We start from the raw sequence: 18977 nt of genomic DNA on the forward strand, positions 1-18977 counted from the left end.
CTGTGCTCCCTGGTACCACTTGCTGTGCTCCCTGGTACCACTTGCTGTGCTACCCGCACCGCTTGCCATGCTCCCTGTACTACAGCTTGTGTTCTTTGTCACCTTGAGATGTCCTAATGAATACTTGCCTGTATGACTGCAGGTTATATGCAGATAAATTGTTAGGCCTACCCTTTTGATGCTTCACCCTTGTCTGGTACGGCAAAGTTCAGAGATTCTGTTTGTTTGGAACAGCAGGATAAGTAGCCTGAGGGTTGCATGAAAGTGTGCATGAGGTTCTTGTATAATATTTCTTGTTGTCATCTAAGTGGTAAACAGAACCATGTGTATCTGTCAAATCACACAAAATCTTAGATGAGCAATCTGCCCATGTATGGAAACAGAGAAAAAAGAATGTTATTTAAAGCCTTTTCTTTAGAATGGGTGTCAAGGGCAAATGTACCCCAAAATGTGGAGAGGAACAGATATTAAACAATTGTGTTTTTATTTTGCAGGCATCTAGACCATCACAAACTGTGGGAGTCAAACGAGTTTGCTGTTTCCTGCTTTAAAATTATTATGTACTCTATTCAGGTTAGTAAATGAATGCTGTTCACATTTAGATGTCTTCTGTGACTGTCCATCTTTAAAGCTTATTTCCACATTTGAAGTCAAATTTGAGAAAACCTCGCTATATGTTTGTGTTGCATGCAGCATTCATAAAAAAGATTCTTACCTTTTATGATGTTTCTCAGGACAAGGTATCATGGTTGACTGCAAAAGTTTTTGAACAATGTTAAATGCGAGTCTGTCCCAAGTCTGTCCTTATTAAGATATAATGCATGAAGCCCAGCCTCTACACCTTTAATCCTTTGTTAGAACAGACAGTTTTCAAATCTAGGCTTTTTGGGCAGCACAGTGGCTAAATGGTTAGCACTTCTGCCTGGCAGTACTACGGTCGCTGGTTCGAATCTCAGCCACGGCACCACCTGCCTGGAGTTTGCATGTTCTCCCTCTGCCTGCGTGGGTTTCCTCCGGTTTCCTCCCACACTCCACAATCATGCTGGGAGGTTAATTGGGTCCTGTCTAAATTGGCCCTAGTATGTGTATGTATGAATGTAAGTTAGGGACCTTAGATTGTACGCCCCTTGAGGGTTAGGGACTGATGTGAATGTACAATATATATGTAAAGTGCTGCGTACATTGATGGCGCTATATAAGTACCTGAAATAAATAATGTAAATCTTCCTACACAGTACATTCAGGGTTAAAAATGGCAAACATAGCTACCCAGAACTATGATGCTGAAGAGAACTAGTAGAACTGTAGTATTTTTACTTCCTAGAGGGTTCAGAATAGAGCAGCTAAAAAAGATAAACTACTACTAATGAATACAAAGCCTGCTTGGATTGGCTGACGTTGTGACATCATCAGCCCACCTCTCTGACTCAGCCAATCCGAGCAGGCTTTGTATTCATTAGTAGAATACATCACTCGCCGTGATTGGCCCAGTTATACTGTATGTAGCCGCAGCTACCGTACATACATGCATCCAGCGGGCTGATTACAGTACGGACGTACCGGTACATTTTGAATCCACTTGGCTCAGTATACTGTATATACCGCACATCCAGCGGGCTGACAGATTAATCTGCCATAGGGACATTTGTTTTGAGCCAGCTTGGCTCAGTGCGGTATACTGTATGTACATTACTGCACATCCAGCCAGCTTGGCTCAGCGCGGTATACTGTATGTACAGTATTACCACACATCCAGCCAGCTTGACCCAAACAAACTCAAGGTTCACATTTTATACCCCACGTATAAGACGACCCCCAATTTTTGGGGTATATTTTTAAGTATAAAAAGTAGTCTTATACGCCAGAAAATACTGTATATCTTTTAAGTTTTGCTGTGTAAATGGGGAAATGTAACAAATGTAAAGTAGGTGTTATTCCACTTTAACTCCAGGATCACACCACTTTAACTTCAGGAGCAATATGCAATTTACACACCGCTCCTGAAGTCGCATCTTATGTATTTCTATGGCACTGTCTTAATAGGTGTGATTTCAAGTAGCACGATTTTAAAAATAGTTCCCGCATTATATTTTCACCACTTCAGTGCGATTTAACTCGATAGACTGTAGGGTAAATGGGACTGAAGTCACACCTGTGTCTATATCAGCGCTACTTTGAAGTTGCACTTTGAATTGGGACCAGATTGGACCACTTTGAAATCGCATTCGGTGTGAACCAGGGTTAAGGCCACGTACACATGTTTTGATTTGGAATTGTAAGCAGAAATTCCACGATCCTGCCTACAATTCCAAATTGCAGCAAGGTGTGCGCTTTGGGTGCCATTCATCTTGAATGGCACCCCAAACGCTGCTTGATTTTGCTGTCTTGGTCACAGGAAACCCCAAATGTAAAATAGCTCCTGGCTCAGGGCCAAAATTAGGCCCCTGAGCTGCTTTGGCGTGGAGTGAATAGGCTGCACTATGTACGACATGCGTTTCAACCTACTATGAGTAGTGTGAACGGGAACTAAGGGTGTCTTTTTATGACTGCACTCCACCCTACTGCTGTTTACAAATAAATAATAAATGCACATGTTTTTGCAGGTAAAAAAATGTGCATTATTCTGTATCCACTGGAGCCTGCAAAGTATTGCACCCGCTATCAGTGGATCATGAGTGCAATGTCAGGCATTTGCAGACGCTGCCTACAACTCTCCACTCATACCCCTGTAAGGGCAGACAGTTACTAAGCTGCAGGAAGTGTCAGTGAACTACAAGGGCACTGATCAGCACACTCATAGGCCATTAAGAACTACAAGTGCGTCTGCCATGGTGGGAGATGGGACTTGTAGTATCTTCACAGATCACTGATTTTAAATGTGACCGCAGCTGTGGGAAGAAGAACCTCTTCAAGGGGGAGAACTTTGGATCATGTTGCATGTTAAACCCTAAAAATGGGTGAACCTATCCTCTTAATGCAGGGGATCTTATCCAAGGGTATACATGCCCCTTGGGGGGTATGGGAGCCGAATGATGAGGTTTTGAGAATGGATTGTATATAAACGGCCGGACAGTGGCAGTGCAGGGTCGGGTGGCCATTTATAAACGGCCTCCTCGCCCCCTGCTTTTGCGCCCTCCTCCGGACACAGTGGAACACCGATCATCGGACAGGACTATTGGACGGGACCTCTGTGCAAGGTCCCAATCATGTGCTCACTGATTGGCCAATCAGTGATCACATGCAGAGTAGTAAGCAAGTTGTCACTTCTGACATCATTGCTTACTACGTACGAAATCTGTGAATGATCAGAGGTCACATGGTACAATGCTATTCACAACAGCCTTGTGACAAGCTGTGACCAATCACAGCTCACACAGTAGTTCTCAATGGCTGCAATAATGCAGCCAAAGAAAAGGAGAAATGATTGCTTTTACAGCCTTTATGGGTGTAAAAGCAATCAGTGTAAAAAAAATAAATGTTCATCACCCCCCATGGTGACACTGTACTGCTAGGGTGACAGTATGTAAAAAAAATAAATAAATAATAATATAAAAAAATAAAATAAAAATGTAAAAAAAAAGTTTAATAATTAAAATTTTTGGTTATAAACTAATTTGGGTGTTTTTTTTTTTTTTTTTTTACTAAAAAGATAACGGAATACATTTTGGCCAAGATTTATGATGAAATATTATTTGCAAAATTTTATAATAAAAACACTTTTTTTCAAAATTTTTGGACTTTTTCATTTATATAGCAAAAAAAAAAACCCACCAAAATTCATATGGGTACAGTGTTGCATGACCGCGCAATTATCATTCAAAGTGTGATAGCGCTGAAAGCTGAAAATTGGCCTGGACAGGAAGGGGGTAGAAGTGTCCGGACTGGAAGTGGTTAAATGTCACTGTTCTCAGTATGGGTTGGCTTGAGGGCAGAGAATATTATGATCTCATTCACAGCTTCTTATCTCTGAATTCACAATTGTATTGGTTCTGCTATTTTGGGATTTACTCTGTGGCACAGTAAATGTACCCCTGTGTTTTTCAGGCTCAGTACTCGCATCATGTGATCCAGCAGATTCTCGGGCACCTGGATTTTCACAAGAAGAGTTCCCCTCGCATACGAGCAGGCATTGTACAGGTTCTTCTAGAAGCAGTCGCCATTGCTGCTAAAGGCTCCATTGGTACGTACCCTGCTGTATTATCTCTCTTTCTGTGTGTAATATCTGCACTGTCCTAAAGTGTATCTAAAGACAAAAAAGTGAGAGATGATTTTGAGCTGTCGCCAAAACAGAATTTGATGAAAAATGGGAAACACTTGTTCAGGTGACAGCTGTCGAAGTAGGGTAGTTTTCCTTAGTTTAGACAGATTTCCTTTTACTTCTTGTTTGTTGGTTGGACAGGAAGTTAAAGGATGTCTCCCCAAAATTGACAAGAGTTTTATTTATTTACAAAACACATAGTCCCAGGAACCTTTTGTGAATGGCTTGAAGCAGAGAGAGGTGGAAACACAGCGTTTGCACTGGGGTCTGTCCTGCGAAACTTGCATATGAGAAGGCCAAAAGTACAGTGGAAGCTTTACTAATCCCAGTATGTTAGAAACACATTATGTGCCTGGAGTTTGGCTTTCAGGATTTTCCATTGTGAAGTGATTTTAAAGGCAGAAGGCTTTTTACCTTAATGCACATATGTCAAGCACAAGGCCTGCAGATCCGGCCCACCAGGCCATTTCATGTGGCCGTCTCACCTCTCCTGCAGCTGCGGCACCCCCTCATCTCCATTCCCACCTTGTCTTAACAGTTGGTGGCAGAGAGGAGGACAGATCTCCTCTGTCAGATCCTGCGCCTCTCTGTGCATCTGCAACACGCCCTTGTCTCCACCTCCCTTAGTTTCAGCATTCAGCAGACCCTGGCAGCTGATTCCAGCCCTCCTCTGGTCCTTTTCCAGACCCTGCACTCTCTGCTTCCCACATCCACGTTTAGCCTATTTCCTGCAGAAGCACAAGATAAGAGGGACGCACTGTGATGTGAGGGAGGGTGGGGGGCTCTTGACATCTGATGAAAGGGGGGGGGGGGTGGGATGCTCTGGACATCCTGTCTTACTGATACAACCAGCCCTTTGAGGGCAACCATTATGCTTATGCAGCCCCCAATGAGATTTAGTTTGACAACCCTGCCCAGGGGCGGACTGACCATTTGGAAACTCGAGCACTGCCCGGGGTCAGTAGGGGGCCCCATGAGATGCCCCTGGTACCTTTTTCATAGGCTTTTTTGAGTTTGGGCAAGGGCACAGGGGCCCCATGATCCCCTATTTCCCGGGGGCCCCATGAGTTGTCAGTCTGCCCCTGGCCCTGCCTTAATGCATTATTTGCATTAAGGTAAAAATCCTTTTACATGCAGCTGCCCCCCGCCCTATATTTACCTGGGCGCAATCTCGATCCAGAGATGTTCATGAGAGCAGTGGCTCTCTCCCTCCTCATTGGCTAAGAGACCGCAGCGGACGCCATTGCTGTCAGTCACAACCAATGAGAAGGGAACGGTGGAGTCGAGCCATGCACTCTGTGTCAATGGACAAACAGAGTGGGGCTCGGGAGCATGCACACATGAGTGCCCTCCAGAGTAAGTGGTTTGCTATGGGGGCACTTGATAGGGGACACAGGAAGTGGAGGATCAGGGCTGCTCTGTGCAAAACCAATGCATGGAGCAGGTAAGTATAACATGTTTGTTATTTCAACTTAAAAAAAATAAAAATGAGCATTTACACTCAGTTTAAGTGAAAGCTGGACCCCCTCTTTACACTATGGAGTCGCTGTCATATTGCATATCTTTATGCCAACACAGTCACCTGCATACAGAAAATCTGAATTTGTGGATCCTAACCTAGTATATGCAGTTAGACCTCTTTTAAAGAAATTTGGGAGGGAGATACCCAGCCTCTGATATCCATTTGCAGCTCCTCCATTTAGAGTAAGAGGTTCCTAATGCCACAAAGGGTCGGGTTCTTCACTCTTTCTTTGAGTCAACTGCAGTCAACATCATCATGTCACTTTATTTGTATTTAGAAAAAAAAAACTGTTCCTGAGATCCCTAATGCAAGTTAGAACATAGGTAGACGTTTCTGGTTTCTTGAAGCATTGTGGGCTCTTCATATCGTTAGAGATTGCAGAGTGTGTTATTACCAAACTGACTCTGCCTCAGGGGCGGACTGACCATTTGGAAACTCTGGCATTGCCCGAGGGCCCGGGGTCAGTAGGGGGCCCCATGAGATGCCCCTGGTACCTTTTTCATAGGCTTTTTTGAGTTTGGGCAAGGACACAGGGGCCCCATAATCCCCTATTGCCCGGGGGCCCCATGAGTTGTCAGTCCACCACTGCTCTGCCTAGTGGACTTGCAGTGGGATAAGATGCTTTACCAGTTATATACTAAAACTAAGATTTTAAAGCATCGGTATCTATAATTCATAATAACTAAACTCTTCTTTGTATTAAATAAATCTACCCCAATCTTAACATATAGACAAAATAATTAAATGAATACAAAAATAATATTACAAAAATGTCCCAATTTTTTTTAAATTGTCCCAAAAAAACATAAAGGACACGTGACGTCTGACACACTCACGTGAAACCGGAAGTGCTGTCGTGGCCACCTTTGTTTTGGGAACATGTCGTTTTTGCCACACTAGGACTACTCCTGAATGTTCCTTATGCTGGAAGTTGTTTTTCTCGATTTTTAAATGTAAGCTACCTAATAAATATTGTTACAGTTTACTATATGCAGTCTCTAATCTCCAATTTTTACGTCATGAGGATCATGGAAGAATAACAACAGGATTATTAACCACTTGCCTACCAGGCACTTATACCCCCTTCCTTACCAGGCCAATTTTCAGCTTTCAGCGCTGCCGCATTTTGATTGACAATTGCGCGGTCATGCAACATTGTACCCATATGAAATTTTGATCTTTTTTTTCTCACAAATAGAGCTTTCTTTTGGTGGTATTTAATCGCCACTGGGCGCTTTACTTTTTGCGCTATAAATAAAAAAAGTGCAAAAAATTTGAAAAAAAAAAAAAGTTTATTTGTTTCTTTTATAAAATTTTTCAAACAGGTATTTTTTCTCCTTCACTGATGTGCGTTGATGAGGCAGCACTGATGGGCACTGATAGGCGGCACTGATGGGCACTGATAGGCAGCACTAAAGGGCACCGATAAGCAGTACTAATGAGGTGGCACGGATAGGCGGCACTGATAGACAGCACTAATTAGGGGTCACGGATAGGCGGCACTGATATGCAGCACTGATAGGCGGCACTGATAGGTGACACTGATTATGGGTACTGATAGACGGCACTGACTGGCATCACTGCTGTGCACTGACTGGCGGCACTGACTGGCACAACCCCTGGGCACTGACTGGTGGCACTGACTGGCAGCACTGCTGGGCTGCACTGGTGGGTAGCACTGGTGGGTGGCACTGGTGGGCACAGGTGGGTGGGCACAGGTGGGTGGCACTGCTGGGCACATGTAGGTGGCACTTCTGGGCACAGGTAGGTGGCACTGCAGAGTGGCACAGGTGGGTGCACTGCTGGGCACAGGTGGGGGCACTGCTGGGCACAGGTGGGGGCACTGCTGGGCACGGGTGGGCGGAGCTAGTGGGCGCACTGCTGGGCGGAACTTGCGGGTGTCACTGCTGGGCACCGATCATCAGGGCACTGATCATCAGTGCCCTGATGATCGGTGCCGATCCCCGCTCTGACAACTGCCGGTTCTCGGCAGTACTTTCCTCACGATCTGACAGCGTGAGGAAAGTGCAGCCGAGAACCGGCACTTGCATTTCCTTGTGATCAGCGTGTCATTGGACACCGCTGATCACGTGGTAAAAGGCCGCTGTGATTGGCCTTTTACCACATCACGTGATCAGCTGTGTCCGTAGGACACAGCGATCACGGAGATCGCCGGGTGCGCGCCCCCTGGGGCGCGCAGGAGAGCGCGTTTTGGGAGGACGTCATATGACGTCCACCCAGAACTGGCCGGCCGCGGTGAAGCCGTCATTCGGCTATGCGCGGTCGGCAAGAGGTTAAGAAGCCTGGAGAGTGTTATCATCCCTTGTTTGGGGTAGAGCTTGCTATTACCTGTATAGGGTAATTATCCATTGTTGCACCAGTTGGAGTAATTCACCTTATTTTGCACCATCGTTTATATTGTTGGAGAATTATATCACTTTTTGGATATATTTAGCTCTGTTTGTCAATCATTATTTGCACTATGTAGAGGTGAGCACTGATTTGTATTGTTTGCAGTTGGAGTGTTCACATTTTGAGTATATTCACATGTGTATTTCATTGATGTATTGGATGTGATATTATTATAATCTTATCTATAACTATAATATTGTATTCTATATATATAATAATTTTTTTTTCTCTCACGTGTGAGTTTCAGTGTACATGATATGCAGTTTGCATGATACACAGTTTGTTGCACTTTTGTTGGTCCATTTAAAAGGTAATACACTATCATAAGTTTATATTTTTTTGTCCACGAAGAATTTGGAAACATCACGTTGGATTATTACAGAGTGACACAATGTGATTTGGAGGTGGAAAAGACAACATTTTTGGGATATTTATTTTATGGGACATTTATGCTTTTTGGGACAATTTTATCATTTTTTTGGACATTTTTGTATTATTATTTTTGTATTAATTTATTTACCGTATTTTTCGCTCCATAAGACGCACCTGACCATAAGACGCACCTAGGTTTTAGAGGCAGAAAACAGGAAAAAAAATATTCTGAACCAATGGACTGCAGACATAGTACAGGAGATGACCAGAGACTGCGGACATAGTACAGGAGAAGACCAGAGACTGCGGACATAGTACAGGAGATGACCAGAGACTGCGGACACAGTACAGGAGATGACCAGAGACTGCGGACACAGTACAGGAGATGACCAGAGACTGCGGACATAGTACAGGAGATGACTAGAGACTGCGGACACAGTACAGGAGATGACCAGAGACTGCTGACACAGTACAGGAGATGACCAGAGACTGCGGACACAGTACAGGAGATGACCGGAGACTGCGGACACAGTACAGGAGATGACCAGAGAGTGCAGACACAGTACAGGAGATGACCAGAGAGTGCGGACACAGTACAGGAGATGACCAGAGAGTGCGGACACAGTACAGGAGATGACCAGAGAGTGCGGACACAGTACAGGGGATGACCAGAGACTGCGGACACAGTACAGGGGATGACCAGAGACTGCGGACACAGTACAGGGGATGACCAGAGACTGCGGACACAGTACAGGGGATGACCAGAGACTGCGGACACAGTACAGGGGATGACCAGAGACTACGGACACAGTACAGGGGATGACCAGAGACTGCGGACACAGTACAGGGGATGACCAGAGACTGCGGACACAGTACAGGGGATGACCAGAGACTGCGGACACAGTACAGGGGATGACCAGAGACTGCGGACACAGTACAGGGGATGACCAGAGACTACGGACACAGTACAGGAGATGACCAGAGACTGCGGACATAGTACAGGAGATGACCAGAGACTGCGGACACAGTACAGGAGATGACCAGAGAATGCGGACATAGTACAGGAGATGACCAGAGACTGCGGACATAGTACAGGAGATGACCAGAGACTGCGGACATAGTGCAGGAGATGACCAGAGACTGCGGACATAGTGCAGGAGATGACCAGAGACTGCGGACATAGTACAGGAGATGACCAGAGACTGCGGACATAGTACAGGAGATGACCAGAGACTGCGGACAGTACAGGGGATGACCAGAGACTGCGGACATAGTACAGGAGATGACCAGAGACTGCGGACAGTACAGGAGATGACCAGAGACTGCGGACATAGTACAGGAGATGACCAGAGACTGCGGACAGTACAGGAGATGACCAGAGACTGCGGACATAGTACAGGAGATGACCAGAGACTGCGGACAGTACAGGAGATGACTGCTGACCTTTGGTGAGGGGGGGGAGCGGGTACCTGAATTTGACAGGTACCCGCTCTTACTTCCGTGGAGTTGTTCTTTAGTTAGTGTCAGCTCTGCAGTGGGACCTTACCTGTTCCTCGATCCAGCCGCGCGCTGTCTTCCCGGCTTCTGTAATGGCGCTCGGCATGACAGCCGGGTGCCCAGTGCGCATGAGCGAGAAGCGCTGCGCTTTGTGATTGGTCCGGCGGCTTCTGGGACCTGTCATGTGTCCCAGGTGCCGCCTTACCATTCACAAACAGCACCGCTTCTTGCACATGTGCACTTCGCACCCGGCTGTCAAGGCCAGCGCCCACACTACAGAAGCCGAGAAGATAGCACGCCGCTGGATAGAGGAACAGGTAAGGTCCCACTGCAGAGCTGAGTGGCCGGCCTGGTATTCTGACACGGCGGCGGTGGAAATATCAGACCGACCGCTCCATATTTGCTCCATAAGACGCACTGACATTTTCCCCCCTTTTTTGGGGGAAAAAAGTGTGTCTTATGGAGCGAAAAATACGGTAATTATTTTGTCTATATGTTAAGATTGGGATAGATTTATTTAATACAAAGAAGAGTTTAGTTATTATGTACGTTTACTTTCAAGGGTGAAAGTTTTACTTTTCTTTTCGGGTATAGGAGTTTTGTGGCACAGTTGGGAGCGTGCAGAGTTATTGACTATTGGTAACTATAATATAAACAATAAAAATATGAGCGCTGGGTGACAACAGGAAAAAACACAGACGGGAGCAACCAGCATAGAAGAGGAAACAACCTCAGATCCTCCAAGAAATGCCAAAAATAAAAGTACAAATGCGGCGCTATATAGTATTAACAAGTGTACAAATGGTATCTCACAGTAAAAAAACTTATTGGATATAGTTCATGCGGAGTAATGTGACTGTGGAGACACAGTGAGCAATGATTAACTTTCGTGACTGCTGTGGCTGGAAACAATGAGCATACTATGCACTAACCAGATAGCACAGATAAATGTGCGTTGGAGTATATAAGACCTACTCCTTGGTACTCTGGGGGTGGGAACTCAGCATGCGGATGTGATCATCAGGTGGGGGTGCTTCACCAGCTGTCATCTATCCAGAGCAGGTTTCCACATCTCAGGTTAACTGTGTCCAGCAGTAAAATTTCCAGCCATCGGGGATCATGCATTCAGATGGGAACCAAGAAAGGATCCTTCAGGATAAGGACTCTCAGTGCCAAAAAATGAGCCCAGAGAGAAAAGAACTCCAATAGTGTAGTATGTGTAATAATCACAAAAGAGTAACATCAAGGTACAGGTAAAAGAGAAGAACCAGCACTTACGTCTGAGGTAGGTAGTAGGTCATGTGGTTAGTATTCCATGAGAAAGGGTATCTCTTTCTCTGGTAACTATAATTCATTTCATTCAGATGCTGTCCATGATGGACATATCTAAAAAGTGAAGTGAATAGGGCTTCAATTTCGCTTTTATTTTTACATGATGTAGGGCTTGGTGTCCCCTTTTCAAAATTCTGTCTCTCGCAAGCTATTCTCCTTACAGCTGCTGTATACAATGTAGGGGATGCGTAATAATACAAGATGTAGACCTTTACTGGCAAATGAATATCAGGGAGGTGCGTCTTTTTTAAAAAAAACTTGCAAGGACAGAAAAATACCTGTTCTGCCAGATCTCCAGTGAGCTCTTAAATTTCGGTTGTCAGCTCTGCCTTCTGAACTACAGAACTGTCTATGTCCCACCCTCTCTGTCTCTCTCCACATGCATAGATTGATTTCTTTCTGGGAAAAACAAGGCTGCTGCCTTGACTCCTTAGAGCAGGGTTTCTCAACCGCCGGACCCTGGGGTTCCTCCAGAGGTTGCTAGGGGTTCCTTGATCAATGAAGAGTTTTTAACTTGCTGATAATGAATTTTTAGCTGTGTGTAAGAGAGCAGTTTTTGGACTGGTCAGCAGTCTAAGAGAGTCTTTCTTCCACTGACCATTAAAGTGTTACTAAACCCACAGCCATAAAATCAGTCTGTATATGCAGTAAATCATGCTTGTTATACTTACTGTGGAACCGAAGGGGTTAATCCTCTGCTTTATTTAAAAACGCTGTTTGATCCTGTCTTCTCTGATCCTCCCTTTCTTCCACAGTCCCCAATCCATCTGCAGTTAGTACAGAGACACTGTGCACATGCTCAGCTTGGTGTGTATTGCTAGAGAGTTTTTTTTCTTCTTTGCGAGGGTGCATGTGATTGGCACAGGGCCAGTCGGCACTGTCCAGACAGAGGTTCAGGGTTATGCAGAGGAGAATATGCATAGGATATTCAGAGGAGAATGAAAACTTTCTACAAGCTTTAACCAGTGTTCAGCTGGACACTGATAAAGTCACAAGACTGCTACATACTTCTGATGAGAAAAGTTATTTAGCAGTTCTTATTTACTAAAATAATTTCTATGTTGTGTGTACCGTGAGAGAGCAGATTTAGTGAATGCAGGGTCCTGGGTTTAGTGACACTTTAATATAAGGGGTCCTTCTCCCATTGGCCACTAATGTATGGGACCACCATACCATCTACCAATATAAGAGACACTTTTTCATTGACCACCAACTTGAGGGGCACTACAGTTTTCATCATTAGTGTTTCTCTTCTGGCCATTATTGATTGATCCAATACATGATTGTTACTGAAACTAATTTTATATTTACAATTTACTGACAATGCCAATGTCCTGTGAGCTAGAGATGTAAATATTTATCAAGGGTGCCCATGACATGAAAACTATTGCAAGGGTTCCTCTGTATTAAATAGGTTGAGAAAGGCTTCCCTAAAACCTGCCCACACATGTAAGCGAAGGGCTCCTGGGAGATGTAGTACTTGGGGCATACCTTACCCTTGGCAGTAGGAACTGGCCTTCCAGCAGCTGCCCATACAAGAATTTTGGTAATAATGTCACATGGAGTAATACAACTTGTTTCTGGTACAGGAGCAAGGTAGATGAAAAAATGTTGGGATGGTGTGTAAAGGGGAACATGGAGGGTTGGAAGTTAAATTTGGATAAACCTTGGGCATAAAGAATAATTCCAGACATTGGTATATTATACATAGTTACATTGGTCCAGCTTGAAGCAATGTAACTATGTCTAGACCATACCTGGCTGATTCCCCTGGTAGCTTGAAGTCACTGAAGCAGACACCACTACTCCAGCGATCTCCACTTTCGGGTCCTGCGCCAATCGGCTGTCTTGTAAACACAGGAGGTCGGCTGTTCAGCACTGGCACCACTCAGAGAATGGTTTGCATTTTCTGAATGAATGCAAAGTGTCCTCTGGTTGGAAGAGGTGGCAAGGTGGGACGATGACGTTGCACCCTCCAATTAGTCCAATAAGGAAATGGTTTGCATTCGTTTAGAAAATGCATTCTCTGAATGACACCCATGCCGAGCAGCTGACCTTTGTTCACTGTGCAGGAAAAAGCAGCCACTCGGAAGCAAATGGAGATCACTAAATTAGTGGTGTCTGCTTCAAGGATTTCCAGTTTTCAGGGAAATCGGCCAGGTGTGGTATGTACAGAACATAGTTACATTGGTCACATACCGTATAACATACCGATGCCTGGAATTAATCTTTAACATCCTTCTCCCAAAATATACAAACAAAAAGGCACGCATGCACGATAAACTAGTTACATAGTTAGTCTGGCAGAAAAAAGACAAAAGTCCATCCAGTTCAACCATTAACCTCCCTAGCGGTATTGCCGAGTGTAGCTCGGGGTAAAATGTCAGTACCAAAAGCGGTAACCCCCGAGCTACACTCGGGCTTACCATGCGGCGCTGCATAGGGAGTCCCTGCAGAGCTTACCTTGTCCTGCGCTCCCGCGATGTGTCCCCTGCAGCGTCCCCGGCCATCTCCTCCGGCCGATGCCGGCTTCTGTGTTCCGGTCCCTGTGACGTCGGGACGTACGGGCAGCGGCAGGAAATTTGAAAATTTAAAAAAATGTCATTTTTTTCCAAACAAATTTTACATCGTAAAACATTGCTGTTTCAACCCATTTCACATACATTTTGTCCCGAGTGCTTTGTCCGGCGCCCTGTCTGCATTTTGTCTCTTCTTTCTGCCAGGAAACTGAGAAACGTCCATGGCGTCCAAAAAGTGTCCCTTCAGGTCAAAAGTGGGTTTAGATCAGCTAGAGAACAGCGATAGTAAATCAGAACCACTTGCAGAATTGAGTGATAATGATTCGTGGGGGAAATTCCTCATCAGACACTGAAAACGATTCTGCGACTTTGCTCAGCGATGTGCGAACTTGGCGCTATATTTCACATTTCAGTGTTTTTAGTTTGATTACATTATTGAATTAAATGTATTATTATTATATTATTATTTTTTATTATTATTTATTAAATTATTTATGATTTGTGTTTCAAATTTTATCCTACCCGGGATGTTTACTAGACTCTTGTTCGGACAGATTTCAGTGAGTTATTCCTAAAAATTACAGCCTACAATAAAAAAACGACATATTTCCATGCAAAATAATGGTACCGCTTTCAGCACCAAAAATCTGAAATAATCATACCGCCAGGGAGGTTAAAAAAAAAAGTTATAATCCTACACCCACATTTGATCCAGAGGAAGGAAAAAAAAACCCAGCAAAGCATGATCCAATTTGCTCCTGCAGGGAAAAAAATTCCTTCCTGATCCCCCGAGAGGCAATCGGATATTCCCCGGATCAACTTTACCTATAAATGTTATATCCAGTTATATTCTGTGTATCTAAGAAAGAATCCAGGACTTTTTTGAATCAATCCACTGAGCTGGCCAGAACCAACTCTTGAGGGAGTCTACTCCACATTTTCACAGCTCTCACTGTGAAGAAACCTTTCCGTGTTTGGAGATTAAATTTCTTTTCCTCCAGTACATGCATTAATTTTATATTTGGAAGCCTTCAGCACATTTCAGCCTCAACAAATTCTTCGTTAAAAAATTAACAGCTTACCTGTCCGCTTTGGGCAGTTGACACTCGGCAAATTAGCTGTAAAATCCAGTCTCACATAGGAGAGACACTTTTCTGTTTTTCACAGTTTTTATACATCATTCTCTGTTAAAAAAAAAAAAAAAAAAAGCTTAACATTAGTCTGGATACAAGTGATAAAAATAGCTCTTCCAGTTAATTTAAAAGGACAAAAACAATTTGTTTTTCATGTTCAGTCTGCTTTTCTGCAGTATGCTTCTGCATATCCTTATCTGATTTTTTTTTTTTAACAGCTGAGTTTTTAAATGTATTCTTGTCTGTAATTTATATAAAATATCGGTGATAACATTTATTATAATTTTTGTTTTATTGGGTGAGGGAGTCTTTTAACCGCATGCCGCCCAGCCACTGTACATATACGGCGGCAGGGCGGCACTCGCAGGCAAAACCACGTTTTAAGACGTGTGTTTTGTAAACAAATAGGGGGCGCGCCGTCTCCCTATTTGTCCGTGAATCACCGCCGCAGATGTCAGTCGCCGGGTCACAGCCGGTCCTTAGCGGCTATCTCCCGGCGATCGGCGGCAAACAGTGACAGAGAGCACAGCTGTAGTAGCTGTGCTGTCTGTCACTTCCTTCTCAGCTTGAGGATGAGCTGATCGATAAAGAACAGTTTCTCTTTCTCGATCAGCCTTGTCCCACCCAGCACACACCCCCGCCCCCTAGTAAAACACTCCCCTCACTCCTATAACCCTTCCCTGTAAAATAAAGTTAACCCCTTCCTCCCCATTGCCATTAGTACAGTGTCAGTTTTTTTTTTTTTTGCACTGATTGCTGTATTAGTGTTTTTGGGGATGTCAGTGACCCCAAGTCAGTACCCCCCAATGTCAAAATGTCCGCCACAGTCCCGCCATAAGTTGCTGGTCGCTGCCATAAGTCCCTGATTGCCGCCATAATTCGCTGATCGCCGCCATTATTAGTATAAAAAAACCCCTAAAAATCCCAGTATCTTTCCCGCCATTTGTAAACGCTATAACTTTCACGTAAACCAATCAATTTACACATATTGGGGTTTTTTTTAGCAGACATGTCGCAGAATGCATTTTGGTAGAAATTTATGACTAAATTAGATTTTTGCATTTTTTTTTTTACTGGACATGTTTTATAGCAAAAAGTCCAAAATATTGTTTTTTTTTTCCTCAAAATTGTCAGCCTTTTTTTTTATAGCGCAAAAAATAAAAACCGCACAGGTGATCAAATACCACCGAAAGAAAGCTCAATTTGTGGGGAAAAAAGGATGTAAATTTCATTTATGTACCATATTGCATGACCGCGCAATTGTCCGTTCAACTAGCACAGCGCTGTATAGCAAAAAAATGGCGTAAATTGCAGTATTTATACCATAGTTTGTAGACGCTATAACTTCCACAAAAAGCAATCAATATACACTTATTGGGATTTTTTTTACCAAAAACATGTAGCAGAATACATTTTGGCCTAAATTTATAACCAACTTTGAGTTTACTATATATTTTTTATAGCTGAAAATAAAAAATATTGTTTTTCTTCAAAATTTTTGGCCTTTTTTTGTTTATAGCGTGAAAAATAAAAAGTGCACAGGTGATCAAATTACACCGAAAGAAAGCTCTATTTGTGTGAAAAAAAGGACGTAAATTTCATTTGGGTGCAACGTTGCATGACCGCGCAATTGTCAGTTGAATTAGTGCAGCACCAAGTAGCAAAAAGAGGCGTGGTCATTAAGGGGGGTAAATCCTCTGGAGCTCAAGTGGTTAAGCTGGGTGAAGCACTCCAAAAAAAAAAATGCCAGTGGTGAAAAAAAAATGCTAAAAAATTCATATGGGTACAGTGTTGCATGACAGCGCAATTGTCATTTCAAGTGTGATAGCGCTGAAAGCTGAAAACTGGCCTGGACAGGAAGGAGGTGAAAGTGTCCGGACTGGAAGTGGTTAAGTATCCCTGCCAAACAAAAGCTGAAATATGATTAGTTGGCTACATTATTATGTATTTATTACAGGTACTTCTATAGCGCCATCAATTTACGCAGCGCTTTACATACAGTGTATATTTTTCATCAGTCCCTACCCTCAAGGAGCGTACATTCTAAAGGTTACATGAACGGTGTGTTTTTTTGTAGCCTGTGGGGTATAACCTATAGACTTTAAATGAAAGAAAGAAACCATGAAACACAGTTAACCAAATCAATACCGGACAATTTTACACCTTCCTGCCCAGGCCAGTTTTCAGGTTTCAGCGCTCTCACACTTTGAATGACAATTGCGCGGTCATACAGCATTGTACCCAAACTAAAATTTTATCATTTTCTTCACACAACTAGAGCTTTCTTTTGGTGGTATTTAATTGCGGCTGGGATTTTTATTTTTTGCTAAATTAACAAAAAAAGACCAAAAATTTTGAATGAAAAAAAAGTTTCTTTGTTTCTGTTATAAAAGTTTGCAAATAAACAATTGTTCTTCATAAATTTAGGCCGAGATGTATTCTGCTACATGTCTTTGGTAAAAAAATAACCCAAATTAGGATGTATTTTTTAGTTTGTAGGAAAGTTATAGAGTTCACAAACTATGGTATAGATCTGAATATTGATCAATCCTGAAGTACTGACAGCCAATCTAATTTCTTGAGGTCCAAGAATGTCAGAACAGTACAGATATCCCCCAAATGACCCCTTTTTGCAAAGTAGACAATCCGACGTACTTCATAAGAGGCATGGCGAGTTTTTTGAAGTTGTATTTTTTTTGTCTTAATTTTTGGAAAATGAAAAAATTTAAAAAATTATTTTCACTATTTTTTTTTTACATACTGTCACCAGTGCAGTACAGCGTCATCATATAACTGGCATAGCGGTGATCAGGGACACTGACTGGTGACAGTATGAAAAAAAAAATATATATATATATTTTTTTTTTATTATTTTTTATTAAATTTTGTTTTCTTTTTTTTAAGATGTTTTTTTCATATTTCAATATGACCAAAGTAGTACAATGTTACCATATTAACATTGTACTACTTTGGGGAAATGATCAGTATTTTTATTTTTTTTTTTTTACACAATTTGCTTATAGCAAAGAATTACTTTGCTATGAGCAAGCATTTACCTGAATGACATCGATTCATTCAGGGTTTTTTTTTTTTTGTGCTTAGCTGTGATTTGGCCACAGCTAATCACATGACATGTGCATGTGATTAGCTGTGACCATTCACAGCTAGACACACTAGTATACAATGGATGGCTTGAATGAAGCCATCCATTGTATACAACTGTCATGTGACCTGCTGTGATTGGTCACAGCAGGTCACATGGTACCGGCAACGGGGCCGATACTCAGATCTGTCATCGGCCGTGTCCGAGGTACACGGCCGGTGACAGATCGCGCCGCTACGCCGCTCTGCAGGAGCACAATCTGCGCATGTGTGGGAGGACACCATATGGCGTCCACCCGGAACGCTGATGACATTTGCCGCCCGCCATTCGGCCATAGGGCGGGCGGCAAATGGTTAAGAAAGCAGCATGTAGTGAGAAGATGCGGGTAACCTCATGCAAATAGATTTACAAATTACTATGCCTTGATTTAAATAAAATCAAATAAAATTTGGCTTTGAACCTCCCTGGCGGTATTCCCGAGTGTAGCTTGGGGTAAAGTTTCAGCACCACAAGCAGTAACCCCGAGCTACACTCGGGAATACACTGCAGCGTTGCTCCGGGTTCCCTCCTGCACTTACCTTGTCCTGCGCTCCTGCGATGTCCCCCCTGCAGTGTCCCCGGCCATCTCCTCCGGCCGTTGCCGGCATCTGTCTTCCGGGTTCCGTTCCCTGCGACATCGGGACGTACGGGGGACGGAGCGGCGGGAAATTTAAAAATGTCAAAAAGTGACATTCACTAAATACACTAAAATCACATAGTACAACATTGCTGTTTCAACCCATTTCACATACATTTTGTCCCGAGTGCTTTGTCCTGTGCCCTGCCTGCA

At 43.4% G+C, this 18977-nt stretch overlaps 1 protein-coding gene across 1 annotated transcript in view; it reads left to right on the forward strand.

The window, feature by feature from the left end:
* Positions 1-18977, forward strand: part of EFR3A (EFR3 homolog A) — a 270999-nt gene that overhangs the window by 139614 nt on the left and 112408 nt on the right. The window contains exons 9-10 of the mRNA XM_089685931.1: positions 495-573; positions 4045-4180. Coding sequence (XP_089542057.1) covers positions 495-573; positions 4045-4180 — 215 coding nt within the window. The remainder of the gene's footprint in view (positions 1-494; positions 574-4044; positions 4181-18977) is intronic.

Source organism: Staurois parvus, unplaced genomic scaffold, assembly GCF_062004578.1.
Source record: "Staurois parvus isolate SC_StPar_1 unplaced genomic scaffold, SC_StPar_1.0 ptg000389l, whole genome shotgun sequence".
NCBI lineage: Eukaryota > Metazoa > Chordata > Amphibia > Anura > Ranidae > Staurois > Staurois parvus.